Source organism: Homarus americanus, unplaced genomic scaffold (genome assembly GCF_018991925.1).
Source record: "Homarus americanus isolate GMGI-L3 unplaced genomic scaffold, GMGI_Hamer_2.0 scaffold39155, whole genome shotgun sequence".
NCBI classification, from domain to species: Eukaryota; Metazoa; Arthropoda; class Malacostraca; order Decapoda; family Nephropidae; genus Homarus; species Homarus americanus.
Window position 1 is genome coordinate 16408322 of NW_024737042.1, and position 14715 is coordinate 16423036.

General features: G+C 36.7%; 1 protein-coding gene across 2 annotated transcripts; it reads left to right on the plus strand.

Moving 5' to 3' along the window:
* The first annotated feature begins 921 nt into the window (after positions 1-921).
* On the plus strand, positions 922-9310 carry LOC121872748 (homocysteine S-methyltransferase YbgG-like). 2 transcript variants are annotated; one of them, XM_042375792.1, is made up of 6 exons: positions 922-943; positions 6082-6222; positions 6566-6749; positions 7324-7586; positions 7902-8119; positions 9128-9310. In XM_042375792.1, the coding sequence occupies exons 2-6, from the start codon at positions 6091-6093 to the stop codon at positions 9282-9284; spliced, it is 954 nt and encodes a 317-aa protein (XP_042231726.1). In that variant the 5' UTR covers positions 922-943; positions 6082-6090; the 3' UTR covers positions 9285-9310. The 2 variants fall into 2 exon arrangements, with proteins under 2 accessions (XP_042231726.1, XP_042231725.1); XM_042375791.1 differs by lacking the exon at positions 922-943 and having other exon boundaries at positions 4487-6222.
* The last annotated feature ends 5405 nt before the right edge of the window (positions 9311-14715 follow it).

Genomic DNA, 14715 nt, shown 5'->3' on the forward strand with positions numbered 1-14715 from the left:
TTTTCTATATTAAATTCTAACCATATTAAGAAAAGGTAAAGTAGTTATGTAAAAGGAAAATATCTGCTTACTAACTCTCTAAAATACTAGCTAAATACATTATAAAATCCCTAGATAACATCTATAATTTCCTATATAATAGTGTAACTATATTAAGTATGTTTTATATACTATTAAAAAGGTTTCTTCTATAATCAAATTATTATATATACAAAAATAAACTATATTATGTAGATTTGTTTATAACATTAATGATAGTTTCTTTTATTTAAAAGGTAAAATAATTATGTAAAGATGATTGAGCTAAAGTTATGTTATTACATCATCTTGTGGATGACTTTATTTCTTATCATTGCTACGTCATTTATTATATTTTCTCGTAATATCTAGACTAAAGGTGAATTTATTTTTATTAAGAGATTTACCATTACTGTTTTAATCATTGTCGTTGGTGTTTAATTAAAATATTTTATAATTAGTGTTGTTAATTAGTCTTTATAATTATATAACGTAAGGTTGAATGACTTCATAATACAGTAATAATAATAATATTGATCATGTTCCTTTGGTAAATTCATCTTTCAACTTTATATGTATAGTACTAACTAACTGAGAAAGCCATCTGTTACACTGTTACCAGATTATTTCTTGTTGGGTCTTTTTTCTGGAGTAAATATAGGTACTGGTACTATATATTTCGGCAAAGGCATCATCCAGGATCATGGGATTATACAGTAGTTTATAATGGTTTTAAATTAGACAAATTTTGATTTAGGCACGAAATAGGTAAACTATGGTTTGGAAATAGAGTAGTGGACGGGTGAAACAAGTTACCAAATATCATCATTAACTCGAATACGTTGGATAGCTTGAAACATAGGTTGGATGGATATATGAACAGTTTCCTTCATTCTTAGGTTCTCTACCCCTGTGGTGTTGGCAGGTGTGTCGAGTCGTTGTTATATACCTTTACTCAATGTTAATAAGTGTCACCAATGCCACTAACGGGTAGCTATTATAATTGATCTCTTAAACCAATACTCAGCTGGCCTGATGACTGATAAGTGGTGTTAAGTGATGAGACCATATGGTAGTTTTGTCTATGCCTTTTCTACACTTCAATCATTAAAGCTAAATAAATCATTTGATTGAGATTCACTGTTGTTAAATCTGTACATTGCAGGATATTTGGACGTGGATGTTTGGGCCATGGCCAGACATTTGGACCACTAGCTGTGTGTATGGTAGACGTTTAGGCCAAGGACTAAAATTTCCTGACTATTTTATAATCCCCTAAATACCCCCTGGGACTTCAGTCTTTGTAACCTTTAGGCTAGGTTAAGTTAGGTTTGGTTTGATAATTCATGTTCTGCTCACTGCTGTATCCTAGGTTTGGTTTGGTAATTCATGTTCTGCTCACTGTTGTATCCTAGGTTAGGTTTGGTAATTCATGTTCTGCTCACTGCTGTATCCTAGGTTTGGTTTGGTAATTCATGTTCTGCTCACTGCTGTATCCTAGGTTTGGTTTGGTAATTCATGTTCTGCTCACTGTTGTATCCTAGGTTAGGTTTGGTAATTCATTTTCTGCTCACTGCTGTATCCTAGGTTTGGTTTGGTAATTCATGTTCTGCTCACTGTTGTATCCTAGGTTAGGTTTGATAATTCATGTTCTGCTCACTGCTGTATCCTAGGTTTGGTTTGGTAATTCATGTTCTGCTCACTGTTGTATCCTAGGTTCAGGTTTGGTATCCTCACTGGTATCCTTTGGTTTGGTAATTCATGTTCTGCTCATCCTGTTGTATCCTACTGCTGTATTAGGTTTGGTTTGATAATTCATGTTCTGCTCACTGCTGTATCCTAGGTTTGGTTTGGTAATTCATGTTCTGCTCACTGCTGTATCCTAGGTTAGGTTTGATAATTCATGTTCTGCTCACTGCTGTATCCTAGGTTAGGTTTGATAATTCATGTTCTGCTCACTGCTGTATCCTAGGTTAGGTTTGATAATTCATGTTCTGCTCACTGTTGTATCCTAGGTTAGGTTTGATAATTCATGTTCTGCTCACTGCTGTATCCTAGGTTTGGTTTGGTAATTCATGTTCTGCTCACTGCTGTATCCTAGGTTAGGTTTGATAATTCATGTTCTGCTCACTGCTGTATCCTAGGTTAGGTTTGATAATTCATGTTCTGCTCACTGCTGTATCCTAGGTTAGGTTTGATAATTCATGTTCTGCTCACTGCTGTATCCTAGGTTTGGTTTGGTAATTCATGTTCTGCTCACTGCTGTATCCTAGGTTAGGTTTGGTAATTCATGTTCTGTTCACTGCTGTATCCTAGGTTAGGTTTGGTAATTCATGTTCTGCTCACTGCTGTATCCTAGGTTAGGTTTGATAATTCATGTTCTGTTCACTGCTGTATCCTGGGTTTAATCCTCGGTCCGGGGCAGACGTGGGAAGGTTGTTATATAGTGTGACGGTACGAAACACGGCAAGTTTCCTGTGGGTACTCCAGTTTTCTCCTCTACTAACATTGGACAAAAAAAAATCATTAAGTAGCAAAGAGAAGACTAACTGCAAGTAAACTGACAAGTGGTGAAACAATATATACAGATAAAGGTGGTCATTCATAGTGTATAATTTCCGACCTCTGACAGTGCTACAGTCGTACCGAGACAAAATTTTGGGTAAATTTTTGCAAGTGGACAACCATGGATTTTTTGTTTAGCAATGTGTTTTACTGGTGGTTTAGACAGTGTTAAGACACTTTTCTTCTATGACGTTTTTCTCGCAAATGACTTAAAATTACCTAACCTAACCTCCTAACTGGGGAGCTCCACCCCTCCTGGATCCCTTGGTATATTTAAGTCATTTGCAAGGGAAATGTCATAGAAGAAAAGTGTCCTAACATTGTCTAAACCATCGGTAAAACACATTGCTCAACAAAAAATCCATGGTTGTCCACTTGCAAAAATTTACCAAGTAATGTTCTTAACGTCTGTTGTATTCTTGTGACAGATATGGAGAGAGGATTGTCGTCATACTGTCTCTCGTGTGTTGTCCTGTGTTGCACCGTTGAGGTGGTCTGGGCCGGAGGAACACAAGAGGCTCACCACTATGACTTGGGCGACATCATGGCAATCATCATCTTTGTAACCATTGGAATTCTGGGATTTTTGGCTTGTATAGGAGCTTACTCTAGAAGGAGAAGAGAAAGTTTCTATTCATAATATACTACATACTGTGTAGAGATTTTTACTCGGCTGACTTCGTTCAGAACAGGTTCATATTCCGGTAATGGATTTTTATAAAATGAGCAATGCATTATACTCATCATTTGGTAATCTAACAATTAACATGGACCAAAATATATGTGCTTTTATTAATGACAAATTATATATTTTGTTCATCTAAACCCAAGAGAAAACAAGTATTAGAATGTTGGATAGTTTCATTCATCAGATGCACTGTAATTTATCACTCTTAGGTATGCGAGCATTGTTTTCCATTTTTATATTTTTCTACTTCGGAAGTTAGAGAATCACTTTGTATACTGTATGTCAAGTATGTGTGGATATTTGTACCTGTGGTTCTGATCTTGTCCTACTGTCATGTTCCCTGTTGTGTCTCTCTCTCTCTCTTTCCTATTGTTAAATGAGAGAGAAGTAAAGGTGATAGGTAATTTATTGTAATAATGATTTTTTTCAGTATTCACCAATAATATGGTGAATTTTAAATAACTTTTGATTAGGTAATTGCAGTGAATAAAAGTTTTATTTGAAAAAGTTTCTGAGAAGTGATTACTTTTTATAATATTTTTGATAGGGAGCTTGAGAGAACTGAGACAGTTATTATGTTCTTATCATGAGACACAACAAAGGGGCAACTGATAACATAAAGGACATTGTACTGTACCGTATTCGGCAAATTCTCACTTTATTCCAATAGAGTTTGAATGGGGAAAATATATGTTGGTGTAGAAATGAAAGAATCTGGTGAGTTTGTTCTGGTCTGGATTGAGAATAATTTACAGTCTTTCAAGCTAGGACTACTGTACTGTACTGTATTGTATTTTACTGTATACAATATTATACTGTATTGTATTGTACTGTACTGTACTGTACTTTATTGTTTGTATGACTGCTCTATTGAGATTTTTGGGTTAAAATTAAAGAAAGAGTGAACATTGTAAATGGGTTCAAGTGGAGGTGAATAAGTAATACAGTACTGTACGTACATTATTTGAACAGAGTACTGTACAGGTGCTCCTATACTTGAGAACGTTCAGCTTACAAACTTTCAGAGATACAAACATCATCACTGAGGGGGGGTTACCTGCCAGAACAGGTGTTTAATGTGGATGAGACTGGATTATTTTGAAGAAAATTCCAGATAGAACAAACATTACCTAAGAGGAGAAGAGTGAGCCAGTTTTTAAGGCTGTATTAAAGGGTATAGCTGTACTAAATAACCATAATCTTTTCATTTTTCACAATATGTTTGGTATCTACAAGAGTAAAGTTGGACTTACAAACAATTGGACATGCAAACAAGCCTCAGGAACTAAACTCGTTCATAAGTAGAGGAGCACCTGCATATTTCTGTATGTAAAGTACACTACTGTATTGTGTGCAAGTGATATGGGTGCAGTAGTGAAATACACTATCTTTTTTTTTTTTTTTATGAACTTTAAGATGGAGAGTGGTTTGTTTACTCAAACTCTTGTTATGACAATTTAATAAAATAGATTGTTATTAAAAGTTGTACAGTATTAAAAAATTTCACCTCTAGATTCAGTGTATCTATTGATTATTGAATCCCAGTACTGTGTTACACAAAAATTGTGTTGTATGCAGTTAAAATATTGGACTGGTATATATACTGTACACTACTGTACTGTACACAATAGATAACACCCCACCAACTCTTGTACTGTAGTGGAGTTGATCTGAGCACTATTGACCAACTTGTAAAAAATCCTAACTTGGTAAACAGCCCTAATACTTGGAGTGGAATGACAGAAGCTTGAAAATACATCCTGAATTGTAATGTATTTATCTGATTGATCCCTTCACGATGGGGACGTCACTTTTAATATTTTAATTAGCTGACACCAGAAGATTTTCTTCAGCATAGAGAGACCCCCATATATAAGGAGTTAATGTACAGTTGCTCTAAAAACTATATTTACTAGGGGGGATCAATGAATTTGAGAATGAACACTGTGACTTCTGTTGTCTCAGTAAGGTTGTCAACGTCTTGGTCCGCATATTGTCAAACATAATTTTTGTAAAGATAGTTTTTTAGCAACTGTACTGTACACTCATTAGTTTAAAAGGGAGTTTCACGCATTAGATGATTATGCTGAAGGAAGTGACAAACTCAAGTTGGCCTTTAAAGGGATCATCTGTCAGTGTTTATCCTCACTAGTTCACCTGAATACTGTCATGTCTAAACATCAAGGATCATCCACTAGAAGGTTTTGCTGAAGTTCAAGAATATTGTATTTGAATACACTAAAAGAGTTCTATTTCAGATATGTGAGTGGTAAAAGTATGAACAAAGCTGAGAGAGCAGTGTAGTAACCATGTCCAAAGGATTAAAAAAAAAATAATAATAATTCTGCCACTGTTCAGTGCTAGTACAGGGGGAAACCAGAATAACTGGAGGAACCTTGTGATGATTGGTAGTGAGGGTTACACTGGATGACATCCTTCACATGTGTCTGGGCCAAACAGGACTCAAACCCATGACATGGTTGTGAGAAATACTTTGAGTTACTGCTGTACGACCAACACTCCCTAATTTTTGTAAAAAATATGATTGTGTTCTGTCTCCCAGCAGATTATACAATACTGTATACCAGTAATATAAATGTTTTGCTTTGGTAGACAAGATCTATGTTGGGGTCTGGGGTCTGATACAGAAGTGTAGCATACAGCATTTGGTAACTGAAGGCTGAGATGATCTTATACATTGGCGTTGTGCTGTTGTCTGATGGTACTTGACTACTGTATTTTAAATGATGGATGAAATAAAATGCATATCAAAGACACACCTTACAGGAATTTGGTAATATATATAACAGTAAGAAACAATGCTGCTGGGTCGTCCATGGGTCGTGGATGGTGGCCTGGCCTCAGCCTTACAAGATGATGGCTTTTCTGTGGATGGACACCCACTCTGGAGTGCCCGCATCCTGGCCACCAATCCTGGAGCAGTCAGGAAGGTAATTTTGTTTTGTTTAATGCCTATTGTATGGTATAATAGAGTACCTGTATTCCTTTTGTTTGATATGTTAACCTGTATTCCATTTGTTTGATATGTTAATAGCTACATGTTTTCTATGGATGCTGCCAGTTGAAAATTATGCTGGGTATGGAGCCCAACAATGGAATTATGAAATCAACATTTATCATTCCCTTTGTGGTAAGGTTTACTTAATGGCAATGATATGAACAATCATTTATAAAAGTTGGTCATTATACAGTACGTCAACTAGATCTTAGTTCATCTGTACAAGAGTTCAATATCCATTACAAATACAATTAACTAAAACTGTGCTATTACAGGTTCATACAACATTCTTAGAGGCAGGAGCAGACATCATCATCACAGCCAGCTACCAGGCAAGCATTCCAGGGTTCCAGGATCACCTGGGTACTACACAAGATGAAGCAGAGAGGATTATGAACACCTCAGTGTCATTAGCCAAGGAAGCAATCCAAGAATACGAAAGTAAATTCACTGACAAAGGTATAACTTGGTTTTATGACATTTATTGGATTCATTCTCAGCTTATGTACAGTACTGTAGCTGCACAGTTGTAAAAGTGAACTTCTTTCTAATGCTTTCTCCAATTTTTGTAGTCAGTGTAACATTAGTTATGAATCTAAGACAGTCATAGGAAAACAGCCTGGAACAAGGTGTTAAGTCTTCTTCATGGGTGAATATAGTCCAATTTGACCATTAAATTTATACTATAACACTAAACTATGAATTTTTACTTTAAATGTTAAGTAACAATTTGTTTACTTCTGAGAATTATAAAATACAAATATTGAAGTGATTGAACACAGTGAAGTATACCTATAATACTTAAATGGTGGGTAAAGATTCCATAATCTGCCACCATGTGTGAAAACTGGAATACAAGAAATGTGAAGCATCCATTGACATTGGCCATCGTCCTTACAGTTAACATCAGTTGATGTTTCCTTTCACTTTTTGTTATACTGTTCTGTGTTATCAGCACTGGAGATATTATTAAATGATATTATTTGACCTTACTGTACTGTACAGTACATATATTTTCAGAATCTAATTTCAGTTCGAAAGCTGCTAGTTGCTGGCTCCATTGGTCCTTATGGTGCATGTCAAGCTGATGGCTCAGAGTATACTGGTGCTTATATGTGTAAAGTTACTCCTGAATATCTCAAAGAGTGGCACAGACCTCGTATGGCAGCTCTGGTTAATTCTGGAGTGGACCTCCTGGCAGTTGAGACTATCCCAGCTCAGGCTGAAGCCTTGGCAATTCTAGACCTACTTCAAGAGTTCCCAGACACAAAAGCCTGGTTGAGTTTTTCATGTAAGGTTTGTGTTACTTGACATTGATGTTATATATACAGTAATGTTATTACTGGACTTCAATAACTAAGATCTTTAAGCATGTAACAAGGTTAGTAATTACACTTGTCCATCAACAGTTAAATAGCTATGAGAGATAAATTATTTACAATGTAAGTAAAACAATGAACAGATTTGCTTGCTCTTTAGACAAAGAACACCAACATGGATTATTACTTAGGGGAAATTACTCAAACCAAGCAATGAATATTCCCATTCGACTCAATGAACTTTGCTTCCTCCATTTCATTTCATTATTCATAACCAACCTTCATCATCTAGGATAGTCAGCACACTAATTATGGAGATGATTTTGGGGAAGCTGTCAAGAAGTGTCATGAGAGAGCAGTAGATCAGCTGATAGCAGTCGGCCTAAACTGTACTCCACCACAGTATGTCACTTCACTGCTGGAGAAAGCAGACACAAGCCTTCCTTCACCCTCCATACTTCCCAGAGTTGTGTATCCTAACTCTGGAGAGGAATGGGTCGCTGGCAAGGGGTGAGTCATATAATTATCCATTTGTATTATGAAAACTCGAGTAAATGTTAAATACAGGAGGCCCCCCCCAAGTTCGCGGATTTTTATTTCGCGGTCCTCTATTATTCGCGGATCACACCCTGGATGTACCTAAGAATGCCTGTAGGTAGTTTTAAAGTTGCCGGCATTTTCACGGCTGGGACAGGGAGCCATTCGTTCTAGAGACAGTAATTTCCTTTACCTGTATTGTAAATATGTATGTGTGTGTGTAGACACACAAAACACATACAAGTAAATAATACTGTAATTGGAAAATACTCTCACAAATAATCAGAAACTAATTTATTATAAATGTGACAGTCTATCCTTAAGTCCGTGCTTTATTACTTTATTAATAAAGCAAGGACTTGAGGGTATACCGTCACATTTTTAATAAACTTGTTTCTGATTATTTGTGAGAGTATTTTCCCATTATTATTTATTTGTATGTGTTTTGTGTGTGTCTACACATATATACAATATAGGTAAATAAGAAATAATTGACCTAAGGGCAAACATATAAAGGGAATATATATTTCTTTGTACACAAGTACAAATTTAACCCCCCTTCCTCCCGGTCCGCAAATATTATTCGCGGATTTGGCAATTCGCGGCCATTTTCAGAACCTGACCCCCTCCCCCCCTCCCGCGAATTTGATGGGGCCCCCTGTACTGTACAGTAAAACTTCCATATAACAGACTTCTCTTTCCATGCAATCTGTCAGATGGGGTTTCATATCTAACGGACCCTTGATATAACGAGCTTTCATCTCTATATAGTTTGTTAGATGGAGGTTTCACATCTAGTGGACCTCGATATAATAGACTCTCCTCTTCATATAGTCAGTTAAATAGAGGTTTCCCTGTAGTATATGCTGTACTTTATTGAGCAATGTTTACCTATTACACTACAGAAAAATAGATACAAACTTAGCTTAATACTTTACTATGAATAAGAAAATCTTAATTAAATAATTTCTTGTGTTTCAGGTGGGCTGGTAGAAGTGCACATTGGCCTTTCTTGAACGAGGTTAAAAAATGGCAAGTACTCGGTGCATCTGTGATTGGTGGATGTTGTCGACTAAGACCCAATGATATCAGAGACATTGCTAGTGTTGTAGCTCCCATTTCTAAGAGAGATATATAGTGGGTATTAAAGCAGGTACTAGAGTGTATTGTAGTTTCAAGAACCTTGCCTTTATCATACACTGGTCATGATTTAAGCATCAACATAGAAACTGTCAGTCTTGGTTCAGGAGGATCACAAAATAACATAAAATATCATGGTGTGGAACAACTTACCCCCACCCATCCTTTAAATTATCTCTCAAAAAATATATATTGTCTAAGAAGTAATATTTTTGTAATACCTACTTTTATTGTACCACCAAAACCATTATACCTGTATCGGAAATTGTCTGTGGATAGATAGTAATTACCATTGCAATAATTACATTTACCGACAGGACATGATACTGACAGCCCTGTCCTCTTGTTTCACCTTAATACAGCCCATGTTGTACTGCTTCCCTCCCTTATCATGTTTATGTATATCAACTCCACTGTAAAGTATGTATGCTGAACTTATATAAAAATAAAGAAAAGAAATAAATAACGAGGTGATAACCGTGGTAACATTCTGAGTTAAATGTACAGTACTGTATATATCAGGTGCCTTCAAGAGAGCTCAGGCTCTCAACTGGCTCAGCCATGTTAATATTGTTATTATAATCGACTATGTCTCTGTATTTTTCTGGCTAAATAAAGTTTCAATATCAATTTAATATCAACACTGTACTGTACTGTAACTCGGGTTTTTAGGAAAACTGTAAATACAGAAAATGGAGCTTTTATTTTTCAAACATTTATGGTACAGCTTTGAGATCAAAGTTTGAAACATAAAATGTGTTTTCCTTAATAAGAGAAATATACATAAATATATCTATGGTTTAAAAGGCAAAACCTTTTGTGCATAAATAAATCTTACTTCAGATCTAAGGATATTGTTAAGATTTTCAAAAAATCTGAAAAAATCTTTCACACTGCTAAAAATTTTATGAAATACTGTACCAAATTTAAAATCTTGTACAGCCTGAATTAACATTTCAGTATATTTATGAAATATTCGGTCAACACACACAGTAGTGGGTCAGGAGCCATTTATCCCATATACTGTACTGCAATTATTAAATGAACCAACAAAAAATCTTCTGAATTTTTGGCTACATTATTTTTGCTTTACTCTAACAAGTTCATTTAAATTTCAGTGTAGTTATACTCATGGAAACTCTGAATATGTGATAACTGTTATTGCAATACTGTCCCTGGCTGTCTACACACTATATTATTGTTATTCTACCTGGGTTTCCCTACTCTGCCCCAAACCTTCAAAAATGGAACACAAGGAACAAGAAACATCTACTGAAGATGGTCAATGTCTCTACAGCTAACTTCCGCTGATGATGGCAGCAACTTAAGGGTTAACCAGCTCTACTCAGCATCAAAATAATTATCAAAATTTTGCTTAAAATATCAAAAGAACAGATGTAATACCTATAAAATTGTAACAGAATATAGTCACCCAGTATGACTCCTCTTCAACACCACCATCTCTGGGTTATCACTTCTTACAACTTAATCTCGTATAATCTTATCAACTAAAGGAAGCAACAGTTGTTACTTTACTCTGAAACTTTTGTAACATCAAGGCAATAATTACTTCACATCAGTTCAACAAGGCTTAAGACACTAAGAAACATTTGTGTTGGAAGTGTATATGACTGACAGAAATTAATGTATAGTAATCTAAAATAGTTACAATGTCTGCATTTGGCTCATGTTTTTCATTTTATTTGGGTAAAATATGGAAGCACTACAATACTATAAACATTACTCAGCTGTTATTTAACACATAGCCTTCCTTTGACTCTCAGCTCACTGTGCGAACACTATACTGTACACACTGTTCTGTCACACAGTCTCTCCTGCTACAGTAATATTTCCAACTTGTTCAAACATTTAAAAATAGATAACTAATATCAGTTACATCGTAATTTACAGTTAAAGGTACTGTATCCTTATGATATTGTTTAAAGAACTTAATATATGAAAACACACAAAAGGCAATTGGTTGATCTTCATTAATACTAAAGATTTATAACGACAATATCACTTAAGAGAGATTCTCTACAGGTCAATTCACGCTCATTTCAACAGCAGCAGGTTTAAGGAATGTAGTTTGAGAAGAAAAATATGCACAAGGATGAGTGAAAATGCATTACATTGCCAGTGTGTAGTGTACTGATCATGTCAATTCTGTTATTTATTCTGTGACATTTGAACTAGCCATCAATAATACAATACAGCTACTGTATACAGTATAACAAAATCCTGAACATCAGAATTCAGTAAGACATAATTTCAGATATACGGTAATGTAAAAATAAAAAAAAATAATAGTAATGCTGGTGTGAGAAATAATGAATGATTTAGTTAAGTCTAATTCCTTCATGTTATACAGTGGTCCCTCGGTTAACGAACTGCCTTCCATAAGATTCTTAAATTCGGTTAACGAACAAAAATTCGGTTAACGAATTTCTTACGAACCGACCTCAACATGTTTTCGCTTGCACTGGCCGGTCAACCAGCTTTAGTATTAGTCCGCCAATACATTAATCGGTTCTAGGGATTAAATTCCTTACTATTTTAGTAAATATCAAGAAGTTTATACTATTCAATAATTTTAAAAGTTTAATATTAACTTTTTTAGTCATTTTAACAATTATTGAACATAATTGAAGGTAAAGAAACTAGTTTCTGGCGTGCCATCCAGCCTGTTAACACACCAGACAGGCGTTAGTGTCTCTGTTTTCAGTGAAGGTAACATCTTGCCTGACTCTCTCTTCAACTAAATGCTTTTTTTCTGTTTCCAAGCAAATTATTGGTCATTTTGAAATATATTTTACATATTGACAATATATAATGCAGTGCAGTGTTGATTTAAAGAAAATAATCTTGAAATACACCAAGAGAACTAAAATTTTATGGGCGAAATGGTGCCATGGGGTGACTTCTCTTCCACCCCAATGCCTTCTCTTCTTCCTTCTCCTCCACCTCCCACTTCAAATGCACATCATCATCATCATCCAGGAGCCTTCTACATACACACCTCAGAGTAAGTGAACTTTTCTACCATTTTTGTTGAATTTAGACAATTTTCGATGAGCTGGAACCAATTACCCAAAAACCCATTGAAACAATGGTTTCGGTTAACGAACAACCTGCTGGAACGGATTGTGTTCGTTAACCGAGGGACCACTGTACAAACTAATAACATAAGACTTGAAACAGGTGAAAATAGCATACCACACCTAGCTCCTTGCCCTGTGCTTCAACCCATCCATCTGGCTCATCTATCTTTCAGCAATATACATTCAATCATCCTTCTAGTTTAATTATCTTATACCATTACTACACTTCTCCATCTCCTAAGTATTTTAAACCCATCAATCTGACTCATCCATCTTTTAACATCACCTCATCCCTCCACTCATCTTCACCTGACACTGCTAAATATAATTACCTCATCTAACATAATGAAAAATCACCAATCAGAATATCCATAGTCCAAAAACACACAATATATCTGCCATGACAGAGGGACATATATTTCTGAAGATTGCACTATGTTCCCTACACTGCCTTAGCGCAGGTCACCATTTTGTCATTGTTCTACCATTCTGAATATGAGTTGTACCTGACGTCACATCCATCACCCCAAAGTACATGATAAAAAAAGAAAAGGAAACGTCCATAGCTGATGTGGCCACTAATAAATACATTATGATTTAACTCTTTAATGATTATGATTTAACCCTTTAATGATTATGATTTAACCCTTTAATGATTATGATTTAACCCTTTAATTATGATGATTTCACCTTTCTGGACTCGAAGGGTTAAAACACTAGTATAGGCACAGTGTCTGTAACCCTGAAGTATCAGTAATTAGACCACTTTCTTGTACATAACAAAGAATTCATCCAGAGAGATCTTCCACTGTGCAATTTTGCTGCCTACAATTCCCTAGCCAATTGAAATTTGGACATTTTGTTTGAATGGTGCTATAATTTAACTAAATTGATAAACTTATACTACAGTATAGTCTGGATTTACGCACTTTTGGTTAACGCGTTTGGTCATTTACACGGTGCCTTGCCAGAATTGAAATGCTTTAATTACGCGGTAAATTTGGTCATTTACTCGGAAAGCGCCTGGAGGTCCAGACGCGCTGCGCCATTTTGTATTCAAGCGGCCCATGCTTGACCATAAGCGGGGGAAAGCGGCGCGAGTAAGGTTGCACAGTATGTCGATGTTGCGTTATCGGTGACGTCATATGACGTATCGGACTGTGATTGGGCCACGCATCCTTACCTCCCTCCCCCACTAGCTGTGATTGGTTCAATGAAATATGACGTGCCCTGCCACCAGAGAGAAGAAGCCACTGACCTACCCGTGTCAGTCGCATTGTTCCCAGTCACCGCGTGTATACTGTGCTCTATTGTGTTCGCTAATCTCGTAACAATGGAATCCGCTGGAACCCCACCACCACAGAAAAACCTTGCATTACCTGGACCCAGCCGCCCCAAGCCAAAGAAGATACGACGTGCCCTAAGTTACGAAGTTAAGTACAAGATCGTACAAGATTTATAAAAGGGAACGAAACAAGTTGATTTGGCACGCCAGCATGGCGTGAATGAATCTACGATCTGGACAATCAAGAAGGATGCCGCCAAGATAAAAGAACACATGAGCATCACAAAGTCTGCAGGTGCTTCAATGATGAAGTGCTGTCAGAACAAGGTGCTGCTCAAGACTGAGAATTTGCTGGTGAGCTACTTGATTCGTCAGGCAAGACGGAAAATGGCGGTGGACACGCGGTCAGTTCAGGAGTATGCCCGTGAACTGTAGGTAGCAGTGGCACGCAAGATGGGAATTGCAGAGCCCAAACCCTTAACTGCTTCCTCTGGGTGGCTGCAAGGGTTTAAAAAAAGAAACAAGATTACCAACATTAACATTGTTGGTGAAAGTGGTAGTGCTGACCATGTTGCAGCGAGTTATTTTCCTCCATTTTTACGAGAAGTTATGGAGGAAGGACAGTACACCGACGACCAGGTGTTCAACATGGATGAATCCGGTCTGTTTTCGAAAAAGCTACCTACCAAGGCCTTTGTTGTCAAGTCTGCCAGCAAGTGTCGGGGCCGGAAGTTGCAGAAGGAGCGCATCACCGTCCTGTTTACCACCAATGCCTCCGGTACCTGTAAGCTCAAGTTATCGGTGATCCACACAGGCCGCAAGCCTACAAGAACATGGACATGACCAAGCTAAATGTCCACTGGTTAACCGCACGTAAGGCGTGGATGTTCACTGGTCTGTCCCTCTCCTGGTTTGATGACTGTTTCATTCCCGACGTGAAGAAATTCTGCGAGCAACAAAATTTTCCATTCAAGATTTTGTTGCTCCTTGACAACGCACCAGGACACTCGCCCCTACTTATGGATCGTCACCCCAACGTAAAA